This window comes from Cadophora gregata, assembly GCF_030347475.1.
Source record: "Cadophora gregata isolate MNR1 chromosome Unknown scaffold_16, whole genome shotgun sequence".
Classification (NCBI taxonomy): Eukaryota; Fungi; Ascomycota; class Leotiomycetes; order Helotiales; family Ploettnerulaceae; genus Cadophora; species Cadophora gregata.
In genome coordinates this window covers 616,665-644,605 of record NW_026695939.1, presented here as the reverse complement: position 1 = coordinate 644,605, position 27,941 = coordinate 616,665, and the positions used below count along the sequence as shown (strand labels likewise).

General features: G+C 48.8%; 10 protein-coding genes across 10 annotated transcripts; 6 read left to right on the top strand and 4 right to left on the bottom strand.

The window, feature by feature from the left end:
- Positions 1–69: 69 nt before the first annotated feature.
- On the top strand, positions 70–1,710 carry ALG2_2 (Alpha-1,3-mannosyltransferase-like protein; the record flags this gene model as incomplete). The annotated part of the gene is made up of 3 exons (XM_058498879.1): positions 70–247; positions 297–902; positions 950–1,710. The coding sequence occupies 3 exons, from the start codon at positions 70–72 to the stop codon at positions 1,708–1,710; spliced, it is 1,545 nt and encodes a 514-aa protein (XP_058351146.1).
- Positions 1,711–2,384: 674 nt separating this feature from the next.
- On the top strand, positions 2,385–3,921 carry ALG2_1 (Alpha-1,3-mannosyltransferase-like protein; the record flags this gene model as incomplete). The annotated part of the gene is made up of 4 exons (XM_058498878.1): positions 2,385–2,544; positions 2,688–2,805; positions 2,859–3,093; positions 3,148–3,921. The coding sequence occupies 4 exons, from the start codon at positions 2,385–2,387 to the stop codon at positions 3,919–3,921; spliced, it is 1,287 nt and encodes a 428-aa protein (XP_058351145.1).
- Positions 3,922–5,097: 1,176 nt separating this feature from the next.
- Positions 5,098–6,410, top strand: ONS95_005468 (uncharacterized protein; the record flags this gene model as incomplete). The annotated part of the gene is made up of 2 exons (XM_058498877.1): positions 5,098–5,629; positions 5,743–6,410. 2 exons carry the CDS (start codon positions 5,098–5,100, stop codon positions 6,408–6,410), a joined length of 1,200 nt encoding a protein of 399 aa, XP_058351144.1.
- On the bottom strand, positions 6,220–13,478 carry ONS95_005467 (uncharacterized protein). Its single transcript, XM_058498876.1, has 5 exons — positions 12,768–13,478; positions 12,375–12,698; positions 8,148–12,289; positions 6,799–8,101; positions 6,220–6,672 (listed from the first exon to the last, which is right to left on the bottom strand). Exons 1-4 carry the CDS (start codon positions 12,928–12,930, stop codon positions 7,496–7,498), a joined length of 5,235 nt encoding a protein of 1,744 aa, XP_058351143.1. The 5' UTR covers positions 12,931–13,478; the 3' UTR covers positions 6,220–6,672; positions 6,799–7,495.
- Positions 13,479–13,922: 444 nt separating this feature from the next.
- On the top strand, positions 13,923–19,100 carry TRI3 (trichothecene 15-O-acetyltransferase). The gene is made up of 6 exons (XM_058498875.1): positions 13,923–15,016; positions 15,374–17,172; positions 17,233–17,738; positions 17,823–17,913; positions 17,983–18,131; positions 18,319–19,100. The coding sequence occupies exons 2-6, from the start codon at positions 17,092–17,094 to the stop codon at positions 18,455–18,457; spliced, it is 966 nt and encodes a 321-aa protein (XP_058351142.1). The 5' UTR covers positions 13,923–15,016; positions 15,374–17,091; the 3' UTR covers positions 18,458–19,100.
- ONS95_005465 (uncharacterized protein) lies at positions 18,676–19,971 on the bottom strand (the record flags this gene model as incomplete). The annotated part of the gene is made up of 2 exons (XM_058498874.1): positions 19,752–19,971; positions 18,676–19,654 (listed from the first exon to the last, which is right to left on the bottom strand). The coding sequence occupies exons 1-2, from the start codon at positions 19,931–19,933 to the stop codon at positions 18,676–18,678; spliced, it is 1,161 nt and encodes a 386-aa protein (XP_058351141.1). The 5' UTR covers positions 19,934–19,971.
- Positions 19,972–20,474: 503 nt separating this feature from the next.
- ONS95_015035 (uncharacterized protein) lies at positions 20,475–23,697 on the bottom strand. The gene is made up of 7 exons (XM_058508720.1): positions 22,607–23,697; positions 22,077–22,556; positions 21,823–22,028; positions 21,548–21,772; positions 21,441–21,494; positions 21,107–21,380; positions 20,475–21,056 (listed from the first exon to the last, which is right to left on the bottom strand). The coding sequence occupies exons 1-7, from the start codon at positions 22,716–22,718 to the stop codon at positions 20,833–20,835; spliced, it is 1,575 nt and encodes a 524-aa protein (XP_058351140.1). The 5' UTR covers positions 22,719–23,697; the 3' UTR covers positions 20,475–20,832.
- Positions 23,698–23,857: 160 nt separating this feature from the next.
- On the top strand, positions 23,858–24,733 carry ONS95_005464 (uncharacterized protein). The gene is made up of 3 exons (XM_058498873.1): positions 23,858–24,132; positions 24,183–24,296; positions 24,347–24,733. The coding sequence occupies exons 1-3, from the start codon at positions 23,868–23,870 to the stop codon at positions 24,718–24,720; spliced, it is 753 nt and encodes a 250-aa protein (XP_058351139.1). The 5' UTR covers positions 23,858–23,867; the 3' UTR covers positions 24,721–24,733.
- Positions 24,734–24,759: 26 nt separating this feature from the next.
- ONS95_005463 (uncharacterized protein) lies at positions 24,760–26,078 on the bottom strand. The gene has a single exon (XM_058498872.1). It carries the CDS (start codon positions 26,053–26,055, stop codon positions 24,823–24,825), a length of 1,233 nt encoding a protein of 410 aa, XP_058351138.1. The 5' UTR covers positions 26,056–26,078; the 3' UTR covers positions 24,760–24,822.
- On the top strand, positions 26,064–27,915 carry ONS95_005462 (uncharacterized protein). The gene is made up of 3 exons (XM_058498871.1): positions 26,064–26,806; positions 26,854–26,937; positions 26,985–27,915. Exons 1-3 carry the CDS (start codon positions 26,293–26,295, stop codon positions 27,734–27,736), a joined length of 1,350 nt encoding a protein of 449 aa, XP_058351137.1. The 5' UTR covers positions 26,064–26,292; the 3' UTR covers positions 27,737–27,915.
- Positions 27,916–27,941: the final 26 nt, after the last annotated feature.

Below are 27,941 nucleotides of genomic sequence, written 5' to 3'. Positions count from 1 at the left end.
CATCGGGGTGGAATCGAAATCTGGCATAATAAACTCCAACCATTTCACAGTTCCCTGTCCTAACAAAATATGGCATCGGACACAAACAAAAAGAAGACCATGATCTTCTTCCATCCTGATTTAGGAATCGGAGGCGCAGAACGGTTGGTAATTGATGCCGCCGTGGGACTTCAGAATCGCGGGTACAAAGTCGTTATCTTCACCAGCCATTGTGATCCAAAACACTGCTTTGATGAAGCGCGAGACGGTAAAAGTTCCCTTCCTTGGATAACTCCAGCCTCTGATCTGCGTACTAGGTACTCTTGATGTACGAGTCCGCGGTAACTGGCTTATACCTGCCTCCATTTTCTCTCGGTTCACGATCATATGCGCCATCCTCCGCCAGCTTCACATTATCTTCGCAACATACTATTATTCCGAGTTCAAGAAGCTGAAACCAGATGCCTTTTTCGTCGACCAACTCAGCGCTGGACTGCCGTGGCTGGCTTATCTGTATCCCGAGCCGCGAATACTGTTCTACTGCCACTTCCCAGATCTTCTGTTGGCGCAAGGCCGTTCAGCATGGTGGAAGCGGGTGTACAGAGTACCTTTCGACTTCATCGAGCAGTGGAGCATGAGTTTCGCGGATTCTATTGCGGTAAACTCGGGTTTTACGAAGGGCGTTGTAGGTAGTGTGTGGCCGGATCTGGTGGCAGAGAAAGATTTGCAGATTGTGTATCCTTGTGTGGACATCAAGGAGAAGAAGCCTGACTTTTTTGATGAACCCGTTTCAGCGTGGCATGATAAGAGCATACTATTGAGCATAAACAGGTTCGAAAGGAAGAAGGATATAGGACTTGCAATCAAAGCATATGCTGGCTTAGAGAAGAAAGCACGCGAGAATGTGATGTTGATTCTTGCAGGTCAGTATTTCTGAGGACTTTCAAGTATATGGCATTAACTGTTTCAGGCGGCTACGACAACCGAGTTCAAGAGAATGTTGTCTATCACAAGGAACTTGTCCAATTGGCTGAGAGTCTAGGTCTCAAGACCGCAACAACCAAAACGATAGTCACGGCCTTGAATGTCCCAGACAACGTCGATATCCTTTTCTTATTATCAGTGCCAAACGCATTGAAAGATGTTTTGCTCAAATCGGCTCGTTTGCTGATATATACTCCTTCTAACGAGCACTTCGGCATCGTGCCGCTGGAAGCAATGTTAGCCGGAGTTCCTGTCTTGGCTGCAAACACTGGAGGGCCACTCGAAACAGTAGTCGAAGGAAAAACTGGTTGGCTGTGCCCACCCGAGGACACCAAACGCTGGACAGCAGTCATGAATAACGTACTGCACAAGATATCGGACAAGGACATCAAAAAAATGGGTACTGCCGGCATCGATAGGGTCAAACGCGAATTCTCAGACGTCAAAATGGCAGAGAGACTCGATGAGATTATTGCAGCTATGGCTAATGTTCCACGAAGGAGTTGTATCCAAATATCGATGTTCAGTATGACCGTCCTCCTTTTGGTCTATGACACAGGATATTACGTTTACAAATCTCAAAATCCAGATGCTTATGCCATGGGGCCACAGAAGAAACTGCAGCCTCCATTCACTTATAGTGCGTTGGCAGCCCTCTGTTGGGTTGCGTACTTTGTAATTGGTTTGATAGGGATAGGGAAGCCAAAGGCCCAGCAGGGAGCTACATCGTCGAAAAAGATTCAATGATGGAGGAAATATCGTTGAAACAGAGACTCCATAGCGAAGATATCTTACACAAATTATCCCTGTCCTCAAGAAACACCTTAGGTTATGCTGCATTCAATCAAGGGTATTACCTCTGTGCTACACCAACTACGGATGCCTTTGAGAAGCGGGAGCATCTGAAAATTGGGGAGTCACGCCGCCTGACTCGATAGTCAGTGTACCAAGAATCCCAGTGTCTCCGAATCAAAAAGAGATCAGGCTTACCGATAAACTCAAACCACTTCTGAGGAGTAATTATTGGATAATTAGGATAAGCACTAAGGTAGTAAATAAAAGTTGGTCAATCACGCCTTCATCATTCCTCGCTTGTGGCGAAAAAACAAGCCTTTTAGACCCAAAACCTTAAAATTGATCTTCAACCTCCAAAACACTCCAACCCTCTCCCATTCCGTAACCCCTTGCAGAATTAGCTTTCCCTCTTGTGAAGAAGCTTGCGTTTTAAGCACACTTCTGAGTCTCGACCAGCGGAGTCTTCCCAGACCAAACACACCACCGATAGGGAATTCGAGCGCATCCGGCATCGGCAACCTGCATCTCACCTAGTCTCACAGCTCGCAATTGCTGGTAGAGTCAGACACAAATACGTCCAAACCCATTATCGGGTCTTGGGATTGGCCACATACCTATTTGCCAACATGGTTCTACCTATGCGTGCAGCGCCCATTAGGGTGTTGCCTTCGCGGACGGTTCTATTCTGTGCTGCGAATTTGATGGTGGGATCCAGGAATACCGGGGTGAGAAGATTTTCGGAGATGAAGAGTGATACAAAGTATGAGGCTGTGGTTGTCGGTGCTGGTAAGTACATTTGATTACGTATCTTGCTCCGGCATTCGTGAAGCACCCAGGAAGTGTTCTAGATCTGCTTGTCGTTGTTCAATTTTTGGTCTCAAAAACGATGTTGCAGTCCCATCCAGAAGGCTAACGCTTACCCTGCCCAGGCCCAGCAGGTATTGCCGTAGTAGGCAACCTATTGGAACAAAAGAAAAGCCCTATTCTATGGATTGATCACGAATTGAAAGCTGGCCGTCTCAACAAATACTACAGAGAAGTTCCAAGGTATGTTTGTTATCCAATGAAAGGAGGCGGCACGTGATCTCACATCTCAACAGTAACACCAAGGTCAAACGCTTCATATCATATGCTGAAGGCGTAGCACCATTTGTGCAAGTGGCTAAAGAGACGCCTACCCCCAATGCATACACTCATCTCAAGAGTCTTGATGAAGAAGATACTTGTCACATTGCCCAAGCAGCAGACCTCTGTCTCATGCTCACCAAAGGCTTAAATGAGTCGAAAGGAGTCCACAAGCAGCTTGGTGACGTGTCTGGTGCATCGTGGTCAGATGTGAGTTTCTGCTACACAAATATACTATTTAGGTCAATAGCTGATAGCATCAAGTCCAACAGCTGGAACATAACCGTCGACTCGCTAGATGAGAAATTTCCCAATCCGACAAATGTTTCCGCCGACTTACTCGTCTTGTGCACCGGCTCCTCACCAACTACCAGGCCACTTCCTGTAGACAACCTGGTGGACATTGGTCTCGATCCAGCTTTGAACCCACCTCTCCTCTCCAATATTCTCCCCAACAAGGAAACCCAGACGGTAGGCGTCATCGGTGCCTCTCACAGTGCCATCCTCGTCCTCCGAAACCTCTACAATCTGGCCAGCTCATCACATCCAAATCTCAAGGTCCTATGGTTCACTCGTCACCCGCTGCGCTATGCTGAAGAGCGCGACGGCTGGATCTTTCGAGATAACACTGGGTTGAAAGGTGCAGTCGCTACATGGGCTAAAGAGAACCTCGAGGAAGATGTCATGTCCTCTTCAGATGTCAGCAAAAACATCAAGAAGATTGACACGCGTACAGATGAAGAAGGAGCATATCAGCGTTTCTTGCCTACATGCACGCATGTTGTTCAAGCAGTGGGATTCAAGCAAGACAAAGTGCCTGTACTGAAGAGAAATGGGGAGGAGTTGGAAATTAAGTATAACAATAGAACGGCTGGATTTGCGGACAGAAAGGGCGAGAAGGTAAAGGGATTGTATGGGGCTGGAATTGCGTGGCCGGAGCAGGTTACTGATCCAGAGGGGAATGTTGAGCTTGCGGTTGGGTTGGCGAAGTTCATGAACTATTTGAAGAGGGTTACACCGGAGTGGACTTCGAAGTAGACTAGAAGTTTGGCTTTATTCATAGATCCGAGGTCGCAGGATGTTGGTTGCCAAAGCATTACCGGGCAACTTTGTTCAACATAGATTAATAGGAAAGTCCCCCGTCCTTTTAATAAACATACTACTGAATTTCTGTTCGCACGCCATAGCTTTGGTCAGTGTTCAGGAAGTATTTGGTTGATTTTCATCTGTACATAATGAGAGAAGACTTCTGTCAATGATGTGGTCACGAACAAGGCCCAATACCCATCAGGCGATACAGAAAGACCCATACCAGACTTTCTAATTATTCGTCAATGTGATTCGTACAGTAAGTGCTGTATCAATCTCGTGATGCGATGAGGAGTTTTATGTTGATCAGTTTTATCAATTACAAAATCTTTCTCCTCTGTAGTACCGAGCCGGCGAAACGATACATGTCACTCACCAGAACATAGCATATAATGTTTCTTATTCGCTGAGTATCGGGGTTTTGGAATCCTCAAATCCAATTTTAATGGATGTTAGTGAAGTTGCGTAATACTGACAATCCCAGTTGCCAAACAGTCGCGACAATCATGTTCACTGTGCCAATATCTAGGTCGTGAGATTAAGTATCGACATTCTCCGGGGTCCTGAAGTCCCAAAGAACATGATACAGCTGCATCGGCAGTTATTATTACCCGCGCAGAGCCCAAGCACGACTCCATTGGACGCATCTCGCTTATTATCCTGTGTTGATTGAGCCTGCTAAACACACAATACCACCCAACCATTACGCGGGCCTACACAATCAACCAAGCAATCAATCAGCTTTTCTCCAACTCCGTGCCCTTAGATAAATTGAAATGCCTAAATAAAGTATTAGGCAGGTAACTTTGTGGGGAATCCCTGTTAATCTTGGCACAGCACTCCTCGATTACAGTGGCTGATATGGTACTTATACCAAGCCCGTTCTCAAATGAAATAGAACGCTTCCCTCAATATGCATCTAAACACCTGTGAAGATAAAATGCCAAAACCGGCACCCCATGTGCAGGACTGCCGAAGGTGGCGGGCTTGTCTAGGAAAGCAAATATATACTTAACCATTCCCCGCTGAAAAGGGTATCTCAGTATCTAGATGTTCTAATTGCTGTTGCTCAATATCTCCTGATTCCCTAAGTAATTGAAGCTACAAGCTTTTTACAAAGTCACGATGTCCGCCAAGCTCCTATTCCTAGCACTATCATCCCTCCCCGTCTTCTCCCTCGCAGCAAACATAACCTGCCCCCCAACACCCTCCCCCTTCCCCAAAGCAGCCTCCTTCCCCAAAATCACCACCCTCCCCGACCCCTTCGTCTATCTCGACGGCTCCACCCGCGTCCAGACCCGCGAAGAATGGTACGCCTGTCGCCAGCCCGAGATCATGAAACTCCTCCAAGAATATCAATATGGGTACTACCCCGACCATTCTCTCGAGATCATAACGGCGACGCGATCCGGCAAGACCTTGACTGTGACCATCGCTGTTGGGTCGGCGAAAGCGAGTATAGCTGCGACGGTCAACCTTCCTAGCTCGGCGACGAAGACGGCGCCTGTGGGGGTGGTGATTGCGATAGGTGGGATTGATAACAATGCATTCTTGAATAAGGGGATTGCGGTGGTGACGTTTGACTATTCGAGTGTGGCGGCGGATAGTAATAGTAAGACTGGGTCGTTTTGGACATTATATAAAGGGAAGGATGCTGGTATGTTTCTTCCCAAGTCTCAATTTTGACTTCTGCTTCCAAAGTCCAAAGTCCAAGCGGCCCCAAAAGATCCAATATCCTAGTATCCTCGAATCTAACAGCTTCAACCAAAGGAACTCTCCTCGCCTGGGCCTGGGGTTTCCACCGCGTCCTTGATGGTCTCATCCTCCAAGTCCCCGAAATCGACTCCAAAAAAGTCGGCGTAACAGGCTGTTCCCGCCTCGGCAAAGCCGCACTGGCAGCTGGTCTCTTCGACACTCGCATCACTGTCACGATCCCCGAGAGCGCTGGCATCCAAGGCATAGGACCCTATCGGTACCACGCCTTGAGTGGACAAGACGAGACACTCGAAAATTCCAAGTCTGGAGCTCCTTGGTGGAGTAATGCCGCGCTGGGCACGTTCGTCAATCAGATGGAGCGTTTGCCGTTCGATGCCCATACGATTGCTGCTGCGATTGCGCCGAGAGCGTTGGTTATTGATCAGGGGAGGTCGGATCCGTATGTGAATAGTAAAGGGACCGCGGTGGTAGTATATCCCGCTACTAAGTTGGTGTATGATTGGTTGGCTGCTGGGCCGGACGTTCCAGCCGGGGAGAAGACGAGCAAGATCGCTATTGCGTTGAGAGATGGCGGACATTGCGATATGAGCGGGTATGCGAATGTGGCGCCGTATGTGCAGTATATCTTCTCGGGGACGGCGACGACGAAGAATTATGCGGATGTGTCACCTTGGAAGGTCATGCCGGAGACGTATCCTTGGTCGTCGCTTATACCGAAATGATGAAAGGCGGACTACGCTGATGGGTGTGTTGTAGCAAAAAATGCGGGGGCGAGGTTGTAAATCCTAGCAAGTGACTGAGATGTACGTCTTTTGGTCCTTTGGCAGTGTGCTGTAGTAATATCTCGCTTTTCGTACCCAAGCGTGTTTGCTCGCTTCGAATTCAATATCACCGCTTGAAAACCTTGGATGGAGTCCACTTTCGAAAATTGCTTAAGCAATTCAACAGACCATATTGTGTAAACCGAACCTGGAGTTCGACACTCTATCCTCTAGATCAGGATTATTACAGTAGTATAGATTGAATGTTCTGGAATGAGTACGGACAAATAGGTGGTTTGACAAGTCAGGAGCAGTGAAAGTCGCAAGTAGAAAAGCTCACGGAACTTACAAATGTCGAGCAACGACTTCGCACGCCCCCCTTCTACATGAACAGAGTGGAATGTTAACATCGCTTCCGCTACACCAAGTACACCAAGACAGGCGGGAAGAACATCTCTGTATTGGATTATGCCCATAACTACCACTTCTCCACCTATCTATCCATCCATGCATGCACTCCTTAGCCTATGCCATCTAACTTTGCACGACTTGTCGTGCAATCAGAAGATCATTACACCACCCACTACCAGCCCATCATGGCTTCGTCTCAGTCCAAAGCCATTCATATCTCAATCTCGTCCAACCACCGCAAGCATATCCATTCGGCCTCCAAACCAGTCTCCAAATGAAGCAGAAGAGAACAGCAAGCATATAATCTCAAATTTAACCCAGCCCAGCTTGTCCTATGTAGCAAAAGGAGTTGCTGCTGAGTCAAGCGCCACAACACCAGCGAAATGTGGTATCTCAAAAGGAAAATGTCGCAAAGCGCACGTAACAAATTTACATAAGGGAGGTAACACCTCAGCATATTGGCCCACCCATCACTCCAGTCCTCAAGTATGTCGGTATCGTGTGAGAAGTATGTGCTGGAAAAAGGGTAAAACATAAGAAACGTAATAAGATCGTCAAGGCCGTTGAAAAATGGGACTGATTTCGCTGCCGAACACCAGAAATGCGAGAGTCGAGAGAGAGGAAGCAGGACGCTCCTAGAAACAATTCAAGCTTCCTTTCTTCTTCTTTTTGCTGATGGCGTTCATCCGCTCCTCAAGATGGGCTCTGGCAATCTCTGCATCTCGCCGCTTCTTCCGCTCCTCCTCGACTTGAAGCATACTCCATCTATTTTCCTTGTCCATACCGCCGTTCTTCTCTCTCTCCTTGGCCTCTTTGAGTTCAAGTTCAAGGTCCGCGGCACGTCGTCTCCAGGCGTCGACCTCGGCCTTCATCTTATTGCTTTGTCGCTCCAGGTCTGTCAAGGCTTCCTCCAAGGTCTGAGTGAGCTGTTTCTCAGCGTGGAGATGCTTTTCAATGGTACGGATACGAGCTTCTTGATCCTCGTGGATTTGAGATGTGGCCAGGTCTTTGCTAGTTGGGCGATTGCCGAGAGTGGGCGTAGGAGGGACTGGTATCGATGCAGCATGACCAATTGGTGAGATGGTGGCTGCGATGCTTCCGGGAAGTGGAGGCAGAGGAATGGCAGGTGGCGGCGACGGTAGAGATGCGACTGATGCTGATTTACGAAGGTGCGAAGTAGCCGAATTAGAGCGCTTCGGACCGTTTGCACCTTCGGCTGCTTGGACGTCCTCGAATTTGGCCTATATGAGTTAATAAGGGTCGGATCAAATGGGAGTATATGCTTACCTGAAGGCTGGCGTATTCTTCCTTGATTGCATCGAGTTCCGTCTGAGCACGCATGTGTGCCGCATTAGCCTCATCAAGTTGAGCGTTACGCTCAGTCTGAAGAGTGGAGAAACGATTGTTCGCAATCTGGTGCTGGTCGAAATTGGAGGCCAACTGATCCTCAAGCTCTTCAACAAGTCGCGAGTTCTTTTTGTTCTTTGTCTCGAGGTCCGTCATTTCCTTTCTCAAAGCTGCTAGCTGTTCAGCGACAGTTGCGTGGTCGTTCTTGAATCTGGCGCCTTCGGCGGTCTGTACAAGTAGATCGGCCAGCTCAGCTTTCACACTTTCCAGCTCCTTCATAACGGTATCGTTGATACCAGAGAGTTCAACAACATGCTTTTCCATCTCGGAACTCTTCTTCGTCTCCTCGGCCAAAGCCTTCTGATCCGCAAGAAGATCAGCAATTCTCTCTTGTAGCTTCTCGGTGCTCACATCGAGGCCAAGAGCAAATGCAACTTGGGTCGCAATCTTTGTGAGGTCATCACGAGCCTCTGCAAGTTCGGACTGGAGCTCCTCGGTCCTGGCTTGATGCTGTGATGTGAGTTCGGAGAGGCGTGACTCATGGTCAACGCGGGTGTTGTTTTTCAATTCCTCCAGTGCTTTCGCATGGTTTACCTCGAGCAGATTCATGCCATCTTGATGGGTCTTGACAACAGTCTCGTGCTCGGCAATCTGCTTCTCAAGTCGCGCCACAAGAACTTTGTGTCCCTCGATCTCTGTATTCGATACATCTCGCGCCTTGGTGAGTTCGTTGAGCTGCTCCCGAGTCGCAGCATGCGATTCTTCAAGCTCTGCTACACGAGCAGCGTTTGCTGTGACAGCGGCCTTATGCTCGTCGATCTCTCGCTGCAAATTACTTACAACCTCGTTGTCGTTGTCCAGGTCCTTAGTCTGTTGGGCAGCCTTCAGGCTGGCCAATTGCTGCTCAAGACCGGCGACTGTGTTCAAAAGTCCCTGCTCGGAGCTCTGCATTGACTTCAAAGCCGTCTCATGGCGACCTTCCCAATTTGCGAGCTCGGTTTCCAGGTCTGCGATTCTCTTTTCTTGTACTTCCTTCTGGGCATCGCGTTCTCCCAAAGCATGTTCACCCCGTGCTTTCTCATCTTTGGACGAGGTGGCATGAGCGTCCATCGAAACACGGAGGCTCTCAAGTTCAGCTCTGAGCTCCTGCTCTCGACTTGCGTGGGTCTCCTGGAGCATTCTCATTTGATTCTCGCTCTGCAGTAGTTGATCTCGCATCGTAGAAACTACAGACATGTCCATCGGTGATGCCTTCATGCTCGAGCGTTCACGCGTCAGACCAGAGATGATTGTCATCTTAGTTTCCATCTCCTTCTTCACGGCTGTAATATCGGCCTCTAATTCTTGAACCCTCTCTGAGCGAGAATGCAGTTCATGCATTGCTGTGTTCAAGTTCAGCTCGAAATTAGCCATCACGTCTGGGCTATTCTCGAAATTGTCGGTAGCAATGTTTCGTAGGGAAGCAAAAGCCCTATGGGCTTTGTCGATGATCATGACGTTTTGGCTTGACTTGCGGCGAATTACTGGTGTTGATGCGCGTGGAGATGATGCCTCAACCATCTTAGCCTTCGATACCTCCGTCTTAAGCTCCTCCACAAGGTCAAGGGCATCCATATGTTGCTCTTCCAGCTGAGCATATTTCTCAGCCAACAGTTTTTGAGCTTGCTCCTTCTCTGCTGCAAGCTTTCGCAAATTATCCACTTCCACCGCTATCGTCTCGTCATGGGCACTACCACGTACCACCTCTCCTGACTCCGACTTCTTAATGGCGGCTTCAGCATCAGATGTTTCCATAGTACTGGGTAATTCCCCAGCTGAGGACAATTCCGATGAGAGCGATCGCGAGGATGGATATTGTCCTCCATCCTTCAGCTCGTCCACCCTCGCGTCTGTTAAAAAAGAAGTGGGCCTTGTCTCATTCGGAGAAGAAACTGACAAGATCGAATCGCGGTTGTTGCTGGGATGACGGGCTTCGTCAACAGCATCTTGAAGCTCAGCCAAGGTCCGAAGCGCCTCCTCATACTTACGAGCAAGGTTGTCGAACTCATTGATAGTGGATTCATGTTCCACACGAAGGTCAAAGAGCTCCTGTGTGACATTCTCCAACTTGTCCTCCACAAATTTCGTTTGAGCTGGGCTTTGTGGCGGGTATTCGGCTTGAGCTGGCTCGAGTGATGTCGACATGGGTTCGCCATCAATTGGCTCACCAGTATCGACAGGACCCTCGCTCTCAGTCCGTCGAGCAGCTTCGGAGCTGAATGTTGGTGAATGCTCCTCGTCCTCACCTTCCTCTGTCTCCAGGATCACATCCTTGTGACTGCGTCTGCTCGCAAAGCTCTGTTGACGAGAATGCTCGTACGATGGGCGCTTTCCATTAGTAACGACTGCTTCAGCTTCGGCACCCTTTCCGTCCTGTTGGATATGATCCAGCTCGTAGAGAAGATTGTCGAGCTTGCCCAAGCTTCGCTGGCGTTCAACCACATGTTCCAAGCGGTCAATTTCTCGTTGCATCAGCTCGGCATCTTGGTCAGCCTCAGCCAGTCGTTCTTCTAGCGTTGAGATATAATCTTCGCAAGCTGCCTCATTTTCACGAACTCGTGCAATTTCCTTGCGGAGCTCCATGACAATAGCTGAATTCTTTTCCTCGCCAGAAGTGTGGCCGTCAAGTTTGGCTTCCAAGTCGTGGAGGTAGTTCTCGGTGCTTGATTCTCGGTCGATCAACTTCTGTAAGCGAGCCTGAAGCTGGGTGTTGATAGTCTCGACGTACGCGCACTTGTTCTCCTTCTCCAACAAGATTGTCTCCGTATTTGACAAGGAACTTCGGGTGCTTGACAAGGATTGTTCCAGGGTCTGAATGGTCTTCTCATATTCCAGGACCACTTGCTCAACTGCCTCCGCAAATGAGTTGGATCGTTTCAACCGCTCAGTTGCACTGTCACCAAGAGTGTTTTCAAATGCTTGGTTATCAGCGAGTTCACTGTCACGGGCTCTGGCCATCTCAGAAATGAGCTTTGCATGGCGCTGGCTGAGGGCTGTGTAGCCCTCTTGAGTGTCGAGGAGCTGGTTTTGAAGTTCCACCTCACGTTCATTTTGTCGCTCGGGCCTCTCAGTAGTTGCATGAGGCCGGCGATCCCCACCCCGCTCGGTGCTTCGGATCTGCTCACGAAGGAACGCAACTTCGGCCTTTAGTCGTTCGATAACAGCATGCTTGTCACTATCATCTGACACTTGCTGAATTCTGGGCTTGCTCTGGATTGCTCGGGCACGCTGTGCATACTGCACGGTATTGAGCGTCTCACTCAGATGGAATTCGGCTGGCGTAACACAAGCGATCATATACGTAATCGCGTTGCCTCCGAGAGAATCTTGAAGGAGTCGAGTAAGCTTCGAGTCGCGGTACGAGACGTGGGATCCTGCTTGGCGCGAGGAAAGTTGTGAAATAACTTTCCCAAGACTTGCAAGTCCGGCATTGATCGAGATGCCCTCCTTGGCACGTTCCCCTTGTGCACCGGTATTCTTCAATCTTTCACTACCTGCCAAATCGACGAAATGAAACTTGCTATCAATGGTGATCATGGTGTCCGCTCCTGTCATAGCCTCTAGCGGTACCGAGAATCGCTTTTCGGCACCCTGTGCCGTCTGGAATTTACTTTTGCGCTGCACCAAGTTCAGACTGAAAACTGCATGTGATCGAGACGATTTTGCATTGATTGCTGTGGAATCAGTTTGTCGAATCATAGAACCGAAGTTTAACGCAGCCAGAAGATCGTCCACCGAATTGATATCGACCTGGTGAAGGCCAGTCAAGAGAATATGGCCTTTCGTATCTTCTCGAATGGTGACATTGCCTCTCTCGCCATACGGCACACCCTCAGGTACCAGTAAATCGCGCAGTGATTCGTTGTAAATTTCGACATAGGTTGCCTTCAACGTCCAGGTCTTTTCGGCATTCTTTGATAATATCGCAGCTGCATTCGCCGAGTATCTCGTGGGGGTGCGAAGTCCAGACATCGAGTTTCGATTGCTATTTCGCGGGCCTTCGAGTTTGTCAAAAAGTGCAATGGCAGCGCGTGGAATAACACCTGGAAATAATGTTAGCTGCCTGTATAGTGGTCTCTAATAACGATAAAATCATTGGATCCTGAAGCATCTCAGACCTAGACCTACCCATAACTTCCATGTCTGCCTGCTGTTCAGGCCCAGACGTTCCCATCGTATAAGACTTTCCTGCGCCAGATTGGCCATATGCCAACATAGAGACGTTGTAGCCTTGAACAAAGGCGTTTGTACTCTCAACCAAATACTCCCAAATACCCTCCTGGGACACTTGTTCGGAAAAGACTCTGTCGAATACAAAAAGTTTGCGGCCCTGGGGAGAATCAATGGCCAGACTCGTTGGTGATGTTACTTGGACCATAGATCGCTGAAATCGCTGGGGGATGAGCTCGTATCCAGGGTCTGTTGACTTGAGGGGAGGCCGGACACGGACAGCTACAGATCGAAATCAGTATTTGTTTATTAACCATATCCTTTAACTTCTCAGCTTCGAGAGGAACCTACCAACTCTGACCGCAGTCTTTCCATCCTCGTCTGAGGCTCGACTACTGCTGCCTCCAAGTTTGCTCGTCATGCTCATGCGACTCGTGGTTCTGGGGGGTCTCATCATCGCGCTCAGAGGTCGCGGAGGACCGGCTGAGGGCGATTCTGGCGGCGAGCTTGCCATGGCTCATTCAAGTCCTTTCGTTGCGCCCAAAATGCGGTTGTTGTTTGAGAGTCGTGTTTGGGTGTGGGTTGTTTAGACCGTTAAAAAGTTCGGTGCAATGTATAGTGACAGCGACGGGTGAAAGTTTACGAAGCAGCTGTCATGTCGCGGAGTCCAAGCAGTGAATCTGTGTCAACAGATGAGGAAGGTCTCAGGTTCTCCTTTCCCCCAAGGTCTCCCTGGTGGATTTGTGGCGGCCACGAGCCAACGCGTCGCTTGCGATGATGCAGGCGGTATGATTCGCTGCGCGCCTCTTATTGTTGATTGCAAGTAATAGCAACAGAGTTCGGTCGGGTGCGCGGGTTGCCGGGGCGCGTTGTCAATGTCAAGCAAGAAAACAGACTGCGGGTCTGTATCTGCGTCTTGAGGATCCGATAACAATACTGAGTGCCGTCGGCGAGGTGAAGTGAGGAGGAGGTGAAGGGGGCAGAGGAGGAGAAGTGAAGTGTGCAAAGGGGGAGTAGTAGTACTGCACAGTAGTAAGGCAGAGAACGGCAATGGAGCGACAAGGGTATTTTCCTTTCCTCAGGTTCCTGCTTGGCCTTGCCCCTGCCCCTGGCCCCTGGCCCCTGGCCCCTGTCCATGCCCTTGTCCCTTTTCTTCTGCAGGAGAGGAGGTCGACTCGTGGCGTGGAGGTCAACGTCGAGATGGGCGAGCGGGCAGCCATGCTCAAGGTACCGACCCTCGTCCCTCTCGAGTCTCAGTCCAGCTCGGAGAGGTCTAGCACCCCACCCGCCCCTGCGCTTCTTCCCCTGTCTGATGCAGAAAGGAGTCCAGTAGTAGTCCAGTAGTCCGGTCTGCCAGTCCAGTTTGTGTGGTCGTCCCAGGCTCCCAGCGGTTTGTGCATGGAGCTAGACTGGACGTGGAGACCGGCAGGGGCCACAATGGCCACATCCGTGCAATTGGTTCGCCTGATCCCTCCATCTGTCAGCGGCTTCGCTGCCGCGGCTTGTGCTGGTGCTGGCGCTGGTGCTCGGTGGTGCTCAAGCACCTGCTTTCTTTTTGGATACCCTCTCTTTCTTTTGATCTGTCTTCTCAATCATCTCTACCTTGTCTGCCGTGGACTATACTCAAGCAACTTCCTTTCTAATAACTTATAGTCCAACATACATTGTTCCAAAAAGTCGCCTCGAACGACGATTCTAGCACCTGATCTACAGTACAGCATAAATTATATCCCAGACTTTTTTTCAACCCCCTTTGAGAACTATTGGCTTAGCTCGAGCTGATCCTCGGAGAAATACCTCTTCTCAGCCTGTCTCTGCTAGGCTTCGTACTTCTCTGGGCCATCGACTCGTTGATCTCATCCACTATCAGGCACTGCAGCCCAAGATTCCCCAATTCTCCGGGCTTCGGGTCGGCCACTACAGTTCATTGGTGTTGCCTCTCTCTTTCCATTGTGCAGCTGGCAGCCTTGTGAGCTTGCCCAGAGTCCACTCCGCCCAGTGGGAAAACCCAGGACCCGGTTCTCCTGAATTCCAGAAAGTGTTGGTGGCGGTACTGTTCAGTTGGAATTCTGAGAGTACTTGCAACATCCCCCCCCTTTACCTTGCAGTGCAACAACAACAATATCATAGGGGGCTCAGCGAATACTCATAATTTACATCGAGCCGGTTCCAAAAATTACATCTGCAGCATGATGGAGGAGAGCGAACTTTAAATCGTCTGATTGACTCGAGAACCTTTGCTTAACAAAGCTACCAGTCTACCACAACATCAAATTTACAATGCCACGCAACCTTGATCGAATAAGCAAAACACCAATGGACGATCTGTCACCGTCCAAATCTTCAATTGGCCACGATCCACGTGCCGTATCATGCACCGAAAGCCAGCGCGTGGTTACGCAGATTACCTCCGTAGGGACTTAGGAGCTGTCATTTTAGTCGCATTCGTCCAGCCTTATCCTCGTAAACTAGTCTGCAGGAAATTGTCATTTCCACAACCGGACGTTCGGGCTGTTTCACAATGTTGACGGCGCCCGCGAATGGTCTAGAATAGTCTCAGATCTAGACCTATTCTTGCCAAACATAAAATGATTTCACAGGTGAGTTGTGTTTGTACTACAAATATCAACAGTGTCCAGTGAAGGTTTACAGACGGGAGGGCTCGCAATGATCTTCGATCGCCCGTAAACCATCCCGTGGAGGGGTATCCAAGATCCATTCTATCTGGTTTCTGGATCTGCCTCAGCTTTGCAGAGGATCCGGACCATGAAAGAGAGCTTGAGGTCCGGCCTCTGCTTGGGAGCCGTTCCTATTGGACACCCAGCGATCTCCAACGACTCAAGGGGGTGGCTCGGTTAGCAAGCAACACCCCTTTCTCCACATCTGCCGTCTCCGCCGTTTCCGTCACCATCACATTATCAACAACAGAAAATTCACCTACTAACAAGATCTCACAGCATCGTGAGATCTCAAGGCCTTGCATAGATCCGAGTATTATGCATGAGCTCTGACGTGCTGTCCGACATTTTAGATCATCAACCTCTCCGAGTTGCTTCTTCGTGTCACTACTCATAACGGGCCGCACCGAGCGAATGACTGGAGTGCAAAACTCGCCAGATCTGCTTTGACGGGCACGGCACACATCTTATTACCAACAACCATCCGACCACCACATCTCAAATCTCGCCAAACGGGCAGCCTCGGGTTTTGCGCTTCGTCATCTTATCATATGAACACCATCAGATCCTCCTTCGCAAAAGGGTCTGAGCAATGGGAGTCAACCATCATTGTCACAGCACCACTACAATTGATATCATTTGCCTAAAGCTTCATAGGCCGCTGTCACGAGTCTTTCTTCTTTTTGCTACGCAACGGACATGCATGTATCGCACAGCAAGTACCGAATTCTGAACCCGTAGCATTCCCTGATCAGCAAGTCTACACGGTGGATAAATGCTCTTCATGCAAGGCTTCATGCAAGGCGAGGAAGTCCGAGCCCTCGTGCATGCATTTATTTCCTCGCGCACGGATATCAAAAGTTTCGAGGCTTTTCGTTCACATGTCCAGCCCCAGTCGTTCGTGTGGATCTCTCTGCTGTTTGAGAGTAACTTCTTTTGGTCTAATTTGTGATCTCCATCTTTGATGGCCTTGCTTGTTTTCTCTTGGCTTTCGTTGTGTTGAGTTCTGAGTTTGAAGTCACTTCCTGAGAAGCCCAAAACGGAAGGTTCTCCAGCATCTCGGTCATGACATTACCTTCTCATCAAGCTTTCGAAGAACCACGAGATTCTTCTTTGTGGAAAAATCATAACCTTTCTGTCTTCAGTTCCTTCTATCATAATGAGTCATGTAACGAAATCTGGTCCTATAAATAAGCACGTAGACTTTGAAAACATACCACTCTGGCATTAAATTTTAGCCTTAGCCCAAAGCTCACGCTTCAACCTGCCATCTCAAACTGGACCCAGATAAAGCCCCAAAAGCAGATCAAAACGGGACCCATCATCATGATCCCCGGGAGCAGCATCCCTTCACCTCTCCATCCCACCAGCTACAGCTGGCGCCAATCCCACCTCTCCCCCTCACAATGGCATCGTCCTGCTCTCTCCAACGAGTGCATGTGGTTCTCCCGAGCCAAAGAACTCCACTCACTCTTCATCTGCAGCCTAATCACTCTTAACTCTCCTATTCCCCGACCCGCTCTAAACTCCGCTGCAGCTCTTGCGTGGCAAGTCCTGAGCTTTCAAGTCCCAGAACTGACGGTAATGCAGCTTGTACCGAAGATGGCGCGGTGTCCATGCAGTATCGGACGCCGCAAAGCCAAGTGGAGGTCGATGCTTGGGTAGATTGGACAAGCCACTTTGAATTAGGGCGGGAGGCCGTGTATTTCAAAGAGTTAAAGACCAAGGTTCTGTCGAAGAGGCGTGGACATGATTCAGACAAGACATTTTTGCTTTTGTACTCGCAAGCTCGAGGTAAGAGCGATGACTTGGTGGAGGATGTTCAAGTCATGCTTTATGCTGATCATCAGGTGATGGATGGTACTGGACTCAAAATACTACTAGGAAAGTACTTGTCTCTTTTGGCCTCGGCTCTCCAAAAGCCAGCTGGGATACAGAAAGACGAGATTAATTGGTCAGAAAGCTACAAGAATATCTCAATACCATGAATTCAACGTATGAACGACAATCAAGTGTCTTCCGGTCCACATTTCGAGGAAGCTGTTACGCAAAATCAAGATATAATTCTCAATAAACTAGTAAGAGAACCTCCCTTTTCCTCAAAACCGTCAGAATCATCAAGTCTAAGTGCATCCCAGAAATCAAACCCTGGCCTTCCTCTCTCTCAAACTACTCGCCAAACATCACAAGAATCACATTTCATTACTCTCTCCCAAACCAAAACGTCAGCAATCCTCCAAGCCACCAAACATGTACTTGGTCCATCATCCAACATTACCCACGTCTGCCACGCAGCATTGGTCCTAGCCCTATTGCGAGCCTCTCAACCTTCACCATCCACCCGAGCAGCGAGAACACTCTATTCCCCCTGCTGGCTCAACGGCCGACGCTACCTCAAGCCAACACCATCTTGCCCATCACCACAAACAGAGTATATCCCAATATGCCTGTCATTTGCTCCCATAGTCTTCAATGATATCGAAGAGCTTGCTTTATCAAGCACGGCGAGCAGGCATGAGATTCGGGAGAAGCTACTCAAAGCATGTCGTGTGTCTACGGAGCAGTACATCGATATTCGAGAGAGGAAAAGCATGTTACCGGAATGCGTGAATCTATTTGAGGATATTGGACGGATGATGATAGAGTAAGATCGTCCCGCACCTGCCCCCCTTCCTTTCCATGCTCAATCTACAAATTCCATAACACAATATAACTAACACACTCCAAGAAGCAAGCAACCAACAGATCAACACAGCCCCAATTACAACTTCCAGAACAAGACTCCCGTGACTCGAGAATCCACACAGACGGCCGAACCTGTGAGTTGAACTACGGCCCTCCATGGCACACTTATTATCTTCTGGATCTAACTATGTAAAACACCACAGTTCCTCCTCTCCGACGGCGTAACAGAACAATACATCTCGCACACCTACCCATCTTCTCCGTCCACCTCCTCATCTTTAGCCACCCTATCCAGCGAACCGATCCTCACAGTCCAAACCGTGCAATTCGCCGCTCACGCCGAACAAAACCTGTACGCTCTCCCATCCCTTTCCTTCTTCGCATAATTCTCCCTCTCTCTTCCCCATCCAAGCCTCACCTCACCTCACGGCTCCTCAGCTCACCTTCTGTTTCCTAACTCAAACCCACTCCAAATTCATCAAAACCGACCAATATCAACCGGGCTGTCTGGGATATGACTAACAAGTATGTCGCAATAGTATAGTCCGAATGAGTAGCTGGCGCGGGAGCACGACCATCAGCGGTGAGTGGAGAGGTGAAGACTACCAGGATGGAGAGGTAGTGAGGTTTTTGGAGGATGTGGTGGATATTGTGGGTTTCATAATGGAGGGCAGTTGAGGGTTCTTGATGAAGGATGGTATGGTAGCTGAAGAAGCCTCTTGCGAGCTGGATAAGGATATCTATTCAGTGGAGATACCCTTTCTGCAGAACGAGCTTATCTCGCTTGTCTTTTGAGGTCAGAAAGTCAGTCGAGAGATCGGACTGGGCTTCTTGAGTCTAGTATATTCGATAATTGGGTATCTCAAAAGCAGTAATTCTACAGAGCCAAATCTATTTCATTGGGCGCCAGCCTTTACTCCCACATCATCCCTCTCCATGTATCCATCAGCCATGAGTTCCGTAATATGAGCCAGCATCATCTCCTTCCACTCATTGAACGCTTCCCTCTTCTCCCTCGTGACACAGTACATATCCTGTATCATAGTTCCCGGCCTCGCTCTCCTCCCAGCACTTTCCACAACCTCCTCATTCTCACCCATCTGCACATCCGAATCCGTACCAGCTTCAAGCTCAACATCACCAGTACCCTCAACACCAACACCATCTCCAACATTAACAAACCAATCCAGCTCCCTCCACCCTTTCCCCACAATCTCCTTCCTCCAAGAATTAACATCCCTCTCCAGCACTTCCTCCTCCCACCCCACCCATGCATCCTCCCCCTCTCCAACCCTCTCCATAACACCCTCATCCTTCCTCGCAGCAACCAGCACCTCCCTAACTCTATTCTTCCTCGCCATAGTCTCCACCCCCTGCCCCTCCGCCCCCCTCAACCTAACCACCACCAAAAACCAAACCGCCGCCACCAAAGCCTGCAACTTCCCCTCCATCTCCCTCTCACTACCCCTCTCTCCCCCCGGACACGGCAAGCAAAGTATACTCTCCACCCCAGCAAGGATATGCGGAATCGCCGCCGTTGTCTCCATCTCTCTGCACAGCAGCCTCACAACAGGACCCAACCACCTCGGCACCCTGCTATCCTTCTCCTGCCTCCCCTTAAATAGCAGACCCTTCTTTCCCGTCCGCTGGCTTTGGAAACCCTCGAAAGATTTCGCTTTACTGGGTGTTAGACGCTGCGGTAAAGCTTTGCCAGATGAATTGGTAGTCCTAGCTTTCACACTGTCGCGTTTAGCTCGCTGGCGAGCAGCAGACGATATGAGCGTGCGGTCGAAGTAGGCGTATAGTTTGTTGTACACGCGTGGGGGGATTGGAGGGCGTGGTTCGATGGGGGGAAGATCAAGGGTCGTTTTTAATCTGGACAAACGGATATGATTAGCAAATTGAAGTACACTACCCACCAGATCGCAGGTGGAAACAATGCTTTGACACAGAATAGAAGGGAAGTATATACCTCTCACAAGCCAAATTCGCACAAGCATACGTCCTCGCAACCTCCTCTTCCTGCTTCAAATTGCTACATTTGTTCCGTGATTGCGCGAGGAGCGAACCAGCTAGCTCGATGAGTTCAGCAGGTAAGGCACCTGGATGGCGCGGGATGAGGTTCGCCAGTGCTTGCTCGACTGGGCGACTCATTTTCACCGTTTTGAGGTCTTGTTGTTGTTTGTTTGCTGAGATGTCGAGGAATTGAAGATGTTGAAGAGAACGAGGCTGGGGTGGAAGCTGCAGCTCGAGCCGAGCCGAAACGCGATGGCTTGGCTTTTTCGCGTAAAGAGGTCAGGGGTCAGTAGCAATTGGTAATTTACGTCGAATTCTGTTTGTAAGTGAGAGCTGTTCGCCAGGTAGGTAAAACTTATATATAGTGTTAGCGGTACAATTGGACTTCTGCTCCAGTAAATCAACACTTGAAGTTCGGGCAAAGAGGTTTGGATGCCATCGACTACTATGCGCCAAGCGACTGCATCAAATCTGTTCAGAAGTGCGACCCTGAGCTTGACATAGAACAATTTAAGAGAGGAAGTATCCTACATGATTTTAAAAATCGATAGACAATTAGCCTCACCTACTCTTGGGACACTGGTGGGCGGTATCTATTAACTTGCTCTCAATTTACCGCTTAGTTCGAGTCACTTCTAAGACACACGAAGTATCAATAGCAAAACAAAAAATGGATCAAGTTCTCAACCACGTATCTACGTGTATCTTCGCTGTGATGTGCTATCTATGTTCTATGCCAACCTCTAATGACAAGATGGTTAACCAATTCTCCATGTCGGGATCGCTGAAGCCAAGCCAAAGTGCGAATCGTAAACATATTTCTCCCCAAGAGTATTGTCTCCAGCTTCTCCATCCCCCATATCAAGTATTATTTCGTAAGTGCCAAATACTGCCAACCCGTGATTACATGTTTAAATAGCAATAATTAATCTCCATTGTAGAAATCTGGACGTTCCAGTATGAGGGAGACCTTGTCTGCCAATTTACCAGGCGACGTTGATGGTGGTTTTTAAGCTCTGCGTTTGGTCTTCTCGTATCTACATCATCTCTGGGTGATGGTGGTTGTTGTCTGCAGCTGATGGCGAGTCGAACTGAATCGGTGTTGCCACAATCGAGGCGGCCTTTTCGATTCGAGCCTTCTGGGTGACTGCAGATGGTTCTCGGGACGAGGAGATAAAGTTGATCAAGGTCAGACCGGATTGGCACATGGACTGCACAAATGGACCTCGAGCCCAGACAATAAATTCTCCAAAGATAAGACCTGTAAGCTATTAGTTGGATGTTTCTATAGCAAGTAGTAGGACAACTCACCTGCAAAGCCGAGCTGAATGTTCGTGAGGAAAGAGCTTCCAAGAACAGCATTACCCATGGCAATCAATCCTAGTGGAGTTCCAGTACGGATAGTCCAGTCAGGAATCGAAGTGCTTTGACTAAGCGAGTATCTCCAGGAGTGAGCATTCTCAGTGGCTTGCTCCAGTTGTTCATTGAGGTTTGACACTGTATTAGTGACCTTGTTGAGCTGTTGAGCATGGTATTCCAGGGCATCGGTAGCATTCGAAACTGCGCTTAGTGTTGCTTTTGATTGCTAGTAAGATGTTAGCTACCTGAGGTAGGTATGTCCTCCACAAAACAGATTTCAGCTTACGGTATCCGATACATCGATTCGCTCGCTCAATGATAGTACGACAGAATTGAGAGTCTAATGACATGATCAGCAAGAAATGGCAAGACAGGATAATCAAGGCAGCTTACACTGACAACGTTTGCCACCTTTGCTAGTCCTTTTTGAGTCTCAAGTAAACTGTTGGCAATGATGTCCATTTGACGCTGGACCTGGGTCGTTCCAACAACTAAAGCCTTTTCCTGCTCAGCAGACACTTCTGCAGTACTCTCATACATGCTCTTAAGAAATTGATTCATCATATGAGCTGCATTCTTGCTGTTCTTGGCTATGGAATCCATGGCATTGTCGACGTCCTAAAGACAACTGTCAGCTAATAGCCTTTTAGTTAGTGAATCAAACCGACCTCTACGTTCTTTGACGCGGATTGGAATCCTTGCTTTAGCTTAGCTGTCCACTCGTTGACATTGCTGAGGACTGTGTCCAAGTATGAATCCGAGGCTTTCGTATTGTCAGCCAACTTCTTCTGCATCATCTCCAAGTCTCTGTGGATGGCCTCTGAGAACTTGGCCATAATCTGAACCAGCTCCTTGTGCAAGAGGATGTGTTGGTCTGGATAGTGTCAATTAGGGAGAGCTGTTCGAAGGATCTACAACGTACTATTTTCAAGCTCTGAACTTGCAGCGCGGCAGAACACCGTAGCTGACGTGACAAAGTTGCTCCAGATGTGCTGATTGCTTGGATTTTGATGAATAGCTGTCTTGCAATCAAGCGTCTGCTCACGAGACACCTTTAAGACGCCGATATCGCGAGCCTGGTTAAAAATAGCAGTGCTGGAGAACGGGAAGCAGGCGTCAGGGATCGAGAACGAAACTTCTTCCATCTCGCATACCGTGAGACTAGCAGTGAAGGCCTCAATGTGGTGCTTCTGATTCTGGTCACTGTTCAATTGGTATGTTTGCTTGTCAACGCCATCCAGACCTCGGCAGTTCTTCATGAGTAGTTGAGCAGCGACACGATGGCACAGCGGCTGGTCCTCGAGACGTTCCAGTCGACTCAAGGCTTCGTTATAAAACTCAGGTTTGCGGGACTCGAGAAGCTCCTTTGGATTGAATGTTGATCCAATATCGCGACCTTGGTCTAAAGAAGGTCAGCTGCAGAAAAAAGAACTCTGGAAAATGTAGACTTGCCATTGGCTGTTGGTACAACGCTGACAACAGAAGCGCTAGGCTCTTTGAATGGACTCCATGTCGAAGCAGCTGTTGATATCAGTGCCAACAAGAAGGTGATAAGGAGCTTCATGATTGTTGATTGAAGTTGACGATGGGCGCAAGTCGGCTGGCGGTATTGAACAGAGCTGAGTTTGGGGGTACTCAAGACTCGTGCTGAGACGAGGTGAACAAGGTAGGGAGGTTGAATTGGTTGACGATGACCTCCAGGGCTTGACGTCAATATCGACTTTAAGCTCGAGATCGAAGAAGGTCCGATGAGAGAATGGTTATTAGAGTTATATGAAGGTTAGTACGTGGGGAGTGGAAGTGGTAAATTGTATGAGAGGGTGAGGCTGAGTATGTGGTTAGAAGGAAAGAGGTTGTTGAGGAAGGAAGGAGAGTAGGACAACATATACCCGAGAGAACCCAAGAAAGTAAATAGAGCTTCAAATCAGGCAGGCTTTCTGTTAACCGAAACCTCTCCGCACAAGCGTGGTAGGATAGATGGAATTCCAATCAAGAAGAGGCCAAGCTCAGAGAGTGATGAAGCCTTTGAAGATAGGCGTGTTCGCCAAATGATAAAAACCTCCGCGTCAATCACACCACCACCTACACTCCTGAACATTGTTACCTTTAAGACATGCTTGTGATGGCTTCGAAATGGCTCAATTTCTATCCGCTTAGAGATATTTCTACCAGGGTAGTAATGGTAGCACCAATTGTTGCTGTAATTGGCAAACCGGAAATTACTGAGAGCAAGTGGTTAAAGTCGTAGTCATCAGGATAAGTCAAATGTTAGGTCATATTAATATGGTGCAGTCTTCTCTTGCTGATAAAATATTAGCTAGATGGACTAGATGGGTCCTTGGGAAGTATGGTTTGTTCAAGTGTGTGTATGGACAGTCGAGACAGTATAAAAGTGTCCAAAATGCTTGAGCACAATGACATATGACAGGACCGCATTTAGAGGCTGTGCTATGGTTCAAGACGCAGCAATATGAAATAGTTCGCTTTTCCGATTGAGCAAAAGAAGTCGTACAATTATGCGCGTGAGCATGGTAGCATCGAAGCTGCACTTGCATACATTCCTAACTCACGTAGATGAGAGGGAGAGATGGAACGGGGACGAAGGCGACGAAGGCTTGGCATCGACGAAATCACGTGGCATTAAATTGATACTAGGTAGCTCCAAAAAATAGAACATCTCGAAAGGGCAGCATCTCAAGTAAAGGCATTCGCAATGCTATCCACCGCCCGATCGAAGGGCCTTGAGAGGGCAATTGCCTCTGCCCCTTCGGCTTCCATACCAGCTTTTCTCCTGCCAGCGTTTCCTGCCGCCACACGATCATTCTCTTCATCAGCAAATCGACGGTCTCAGATAGGACGAGCACCGTTGTCAATTCCACCAGAAGTCAATTTTTCTATTATACCTCCGCCTGTACGAAAGAATGCCCGCGCGTCGCAGGTTGCTGGCAGACCGACTGTGCAGATTGAGGGTCCTTTAGGTACTAATGATATTCTGACGCCGGGTAACTACTTGCTAACTAGGATGCAGGCAAGATGTCTTTGACCATCCCGAATTTCGTCAATATCGAGCATGATACGGCAGTACGGAAAGCATATGTCACTGTTGAAGATAGAGAGGTCAAGCAGCAGCGAGAGATGTGGGGTAAGGAAATTGATTCATAAGGGGCTGTAGCCTTTATTGACATATTGTAGGGACAACGCGCGCATATCTTCAGAACCACATCCTTGGAGTTTCGGAAGGACATACAGCTATTCTACGTCTAGTTGGAGTCGGATACAGGGCGACGATTGAGAACACTGCTACAACTGTGGAGCCGGAGTTCGAGGGCCAGCAATTTGTCGCGTTGAAGGTTGGATATTCGCATCCGATTGAGCTTCCAGTACCCAAAGGCGTCAAGGCTAGCACGCCACAACCTACCAGAATTTTGTTGGAGGGCTGTGAGAAGGAAGTTGTTTTACAGTTCGCGGCGGAGATTCGACAGTGGAGGAAACCTGAGCCGTACAAGGGCAAGGGAATATTTGTCAATGGGGAAACTATTAAGCTAAAGGCGAAGAAGATCAAGTAGTCGCGGAGCACATCTGTATCATATGTACAAATTCATGGGTCGGCGTTTACGAAACAGAGCTGTATATTTGGCATCCATTTCTATTTATGGCGTGGAGTACGTCTACTTCTTGGACAGAACCTCCTTGACTGCGTCAAGAACCTGGCCATGAACAGCAGCAGGAGCAGCAACAACACCCTTGTTTTCAGCTAAAGTCCGTCCTTTGCTGAAATCTAATCTTCTGCCCAAAGTATCAGTAACCTGCCCACCGGCCTCCCGAACAATGAGATCACCAGCAGCATGATCCCAAATCTTCTCTTGATATGTAGCACTAGTTGGTAATCGCAGGTAGATATCTCCAGCTCCTCGAGCAATGGAACCATACTTTGCTTGCGAATCCATTCTGACACTTGGCTTCGTGACGCCGAGCTTGGTAGCGATAGCAAACTGATCTCCGTGAGACGAGTGGCCAGCCTCTACACTCTCACAGAATGTTGCTTGTGTGAGGTCCTTGACTGGCTTCATCTGAATTGGTTGACTCTTCCCCAGCCCAGCAGTACCCAATGGCCGGCTGATCGCTCCCTTTCCTGCCACAGCAGCAAATAGGACTCCCTTTCCTTCAGCATCTGTTTGGTTTGCGCCTGATTCTGCAGTCAATGGCGCCGAATCATCAACTGGTAGATTTGGGCAACCCAAAACCCCAACCTTCACATCTCCATCAACCATCAATGCCAAGCAGACTGCGTATTGACCTCCTCTCAAGAAACCTTTTGTACCATCGATCGGATCCAATGCCCATATTCTGCCCTTGTTGCCTCCAGCACTGTTCCCTGCATCGATTGCATCCAGCATAGCATCTAGTGACTCAATGGGTCCTCCAAGTACCTTCTCTGCCTCCGAATCATCGAGCTTAGCACCGTCCACCAAGCTCCATATTTGATCCCTCAAGTTTTGGTTATCTCTCAAAGTACTTGCCTCCTCCTCGCCAACGACTTGGTCGTCAGGAAAGTTCTTCTTAATCGCATGAATAATGAGAGCTTGGGCGCCGAAGTCGCCAATGGTGACTGGTGAAGCATCGTCTTTCGAAATTGTCCCTTTGGCCTTCTCGTGGAACACTTTCTTGGTGAGGAGAGCTGCTCTCTGAACGGCAAGCTGTGCAACCTCTAGTTCTTTGCTGTAGCTAGCCATTTTGGTGGCTGTGGAGAGGGCTCTAGGTGGGGTAATGAAGTGTGAGGAGAGAAGAGAAATGCGAGGCAAGAATTTCGTGAGAGTGGCCAGAATGACTATAAATATGGTTATGATGAGAATTCGTCGACTCAAAGTACCAGGGATTGATTTGGGAGGCTTTTGTGACATTTACCTAGCAATCCTCGGCTTTCATAGAGCCCTTTGTGGTGGTGACGAGCCTGTAGTGGAGCTTAATGCGGCCGTCCAGGTTTCTTTGCAGGGGTGGCACGTCCGGAATTTCAAGCTCCCCAGTGATACAGGCGCTTCCCACCACAATTCATATGCAGCTCCAACCATCTTCGATCCAGTTTCCCCAGCTTCGAGAGTTATACATTTACCAAGAGAAAGGGGTGTTCCAAACTGACCATGAATGCGACTAAACGGAAATTCAACGCCCTCCTGAATGGGATAGGCAACAAATCCACTACAACATTAGCTTCGAAAGAAGTAAACAACGGGGACCAAGTCGACCTGACGACTACCGATGACACAGACTCTCGAGCAAAAAAGCGCCGGATCAGCAGCTCGACCTCAATCCCAGCGCGAATATCGTCCTCTCTGATACGGCCAAGAACAATGGCGACCATAGTCCACAAGAAGTCTGCATCTGTAGCACATCATACAACGTCGACTGAGACCCCGAAGTATGCCCCTTGGGATCGCGCTGACTTCCTTAAGCGCCTGAAATCATTTTCGAACCTGACGGACTGGACGCCGAAGCCCGCGAGAGTTAACGAAGTGGAATGGGCAAAACGAGGATGGGTCTGCCAAAAGTCCGAGAGGGTGCGGTGTTGTCTGTGTAATGTGGAAATACTGGTCAAGTTGAATAAGAAGGAAGTGGATGGGAAAGAGGAGCCTGTCTACGTTGCGCAAAATATTGGTATGCCGCACAGCTACAGTCCTCAAAATTCAACTAACATTTACTAGAAGATGCTCTGGTAGACAAATATGTTGAACTTATCATAAGTTCTCACGATGAGAGTTGCCTATGGAAGAAACGGGGGTGTGATGGTAAGTATTGACAAGTACTCCCTCACTGGTTCCAGCTAACGTCTCAGACTCGATATTCAAGCTACCCTTAAATAATCCTCCGACTACCATTGAAAATCTTCGCGATCGATACAGCGAACTCCTGGAAAGAAACCAAACCCTCCCATACCCATTCAACATGCGAACTCCAGAAGGATTTGATCTGGAGCTTGTCCTAAGTTATCTGCCACCCGGATTTTTCGGCTCTCCCATTCCTGGGGAACAGTCGAATAGTTCACCAATAGAGGTCAACAAGGTTGCCTTTATGATGGCATTATTCGGCTGGCAAGGACACAAACATGAACGGCTCGGGCCTCAGCTTGGTTCCGTATCTTGCTTCGCATGTTTTAGAGTCCTTGGACTGTGGATCTTCAAAAGCAAAGAAGTCAACGACGCTGGAGAAGAAGTGGCCGGGGCAGTTGTGGACCGCCTAGACGTTGTCAAGCAGCACCGAGAATATTGCCCGTGGCAGAATCCAAAGTCGCAGAACGGCCGGAACCCCACCAAAACATCAACAAGTTCTATGGCTGGCTGGGAAATTGTAGTACGAATCCTCAAGAACGACCATCATCTGAGAAGTGTGAAGGATCCCAGGGCAGCCAAGGCTCGTTCGCCTGGACCTGCAAGTGAGTTTGTTCAAGCAGATGTTGACGATGATTATGCAAAGAGTATCAGAGATGAGAAGGACAAGGAACGATGGGCAAGGCTGAGGAGAGTGAAGAGTCTGTTTGAGACCAAGAATAAGAGGCGAAGCACTGTGAGCAAAGCAGCTGGCTCGTGAGATGAATCGGAATGGATTTTTACACAAACATGGAATCTAGATACGTGCTCTATTGTGGTTTATAAGATAGGAAGAGTACAAAATACCCACAATGTAACTTGGCACTTAAAGGACAAATAATTGCCGTCCCCTCCTGCATTTTGAGTGCTGTTGCCTGTAGCGCACTAGTAACAGGACGTGATCTCGTGTAAAGTGGTTTCGAGTT

Coding starts and splice junctions, on each gene's coding strand:
- ONS95_005467 (XM_058498876.1), bottom strand. CDS start 12,930: ATGGCAAGCTCGCCGCCAGAATCGCCCTCAGCCGGTCCTCCGCGACCT. Junction 12,290..12,374: donor GGCAGACATGGAAGTTATGG/GTAGGTCTAGGT, acceptor CATTATTTCCAG/GTGTTATTCCACGCGCTGCC. Junction 8,102..8,147: donor AAGAATACGCCAGCCTTCAG/GTAAGCATATAC, acceptor TAACTCATATAG/GCCAAATTCGAGGACGTCCA.
- ONS95_005464 (XM_058498873.1), top strand. CDS start 23,868: ATGCTATCCACCGCCCGATCGAAGGGCCTTGAGAGGGCAATTGCCTCT. Junction 24,133..24,182: donor GCAGATTGAGGGTCCTTTAG/GTACTAATGATA, acceptor ACTAGGATGCAG/GCAAGATGTCTTTGACCATC. Junction 24,297..24,346: donor GCAGCAGCGAGAGATGTGGG/GTAAGGAAATTG, acceptor GACATATTGTAG/GGACAACGCGCGCATATCTT.
- ONS95_005463 (XM_058498872.1), bottom strand. CDS start 26,055: ATGTCACAAAAGCCTCCCAAATCAATCCCTGGTACTTTGAGTCGACGA.
- ONS95_015035 (XM_058508720.1), bottom strand. CDS start 22,718: ATGAAGCTCCTTATCACCTTCTTGTTGGCACTGATATCAACAGCTGCT. Junction 22,557..22,606: donor CGTTGTACCAACAGCCAATG/GCAAGTCTACAT, acceptor GACCTTCTTTAG/ACCAAGGTCGCGATATTGGA. Junction 22,029..22,076: donor AAGTTCAGAGCTTGAAAATA/GTACGTTGTAGA, acceptor GACACTATCCAG/ACCAACACATCCTCTTGCAC.
- TRI3 (XM_058498875.1), top strand. CDS start 17,092: ATGAACGACAATCAAGTGTCTTCCGGTCCACATTTCGAGGAAGCTGTT. Junction 17,914..17,982: donor CCACACAGACGGCCGAACCT/GTGAGTTGAACT, acceptor AAAACACCACAG/TTCCTCCTCTCCGACGGCGT. Junction 18,132..18,318: donor GCTCACGCCGAACAAAACCT/GTACGCTCTCCC, acceptor ATGTCGCAATAG/TATAGTCCGAATGAGTAGCT.
- ONS95_005462 (XM_058498871.1), top strand. CDS start 26,293: ATGAATGCGACTAAACGGAAATTCAACGCCCTCCTGAATGGGATAGGC. Junction 26,807..26,853: donor CTACGTTGCGCAAAATATTG/GTATGCCGCACA, acceptor AACATTTACTAG/AAGATGCTCTGGTAGACAAA. Junction 26,938..26,984: donor GAAGAAACGGGGGTGTGATG/GTAAGTATTGAC, acceptor CTAACGTCTCAG/ACTCGATATTCAAGCTACCC.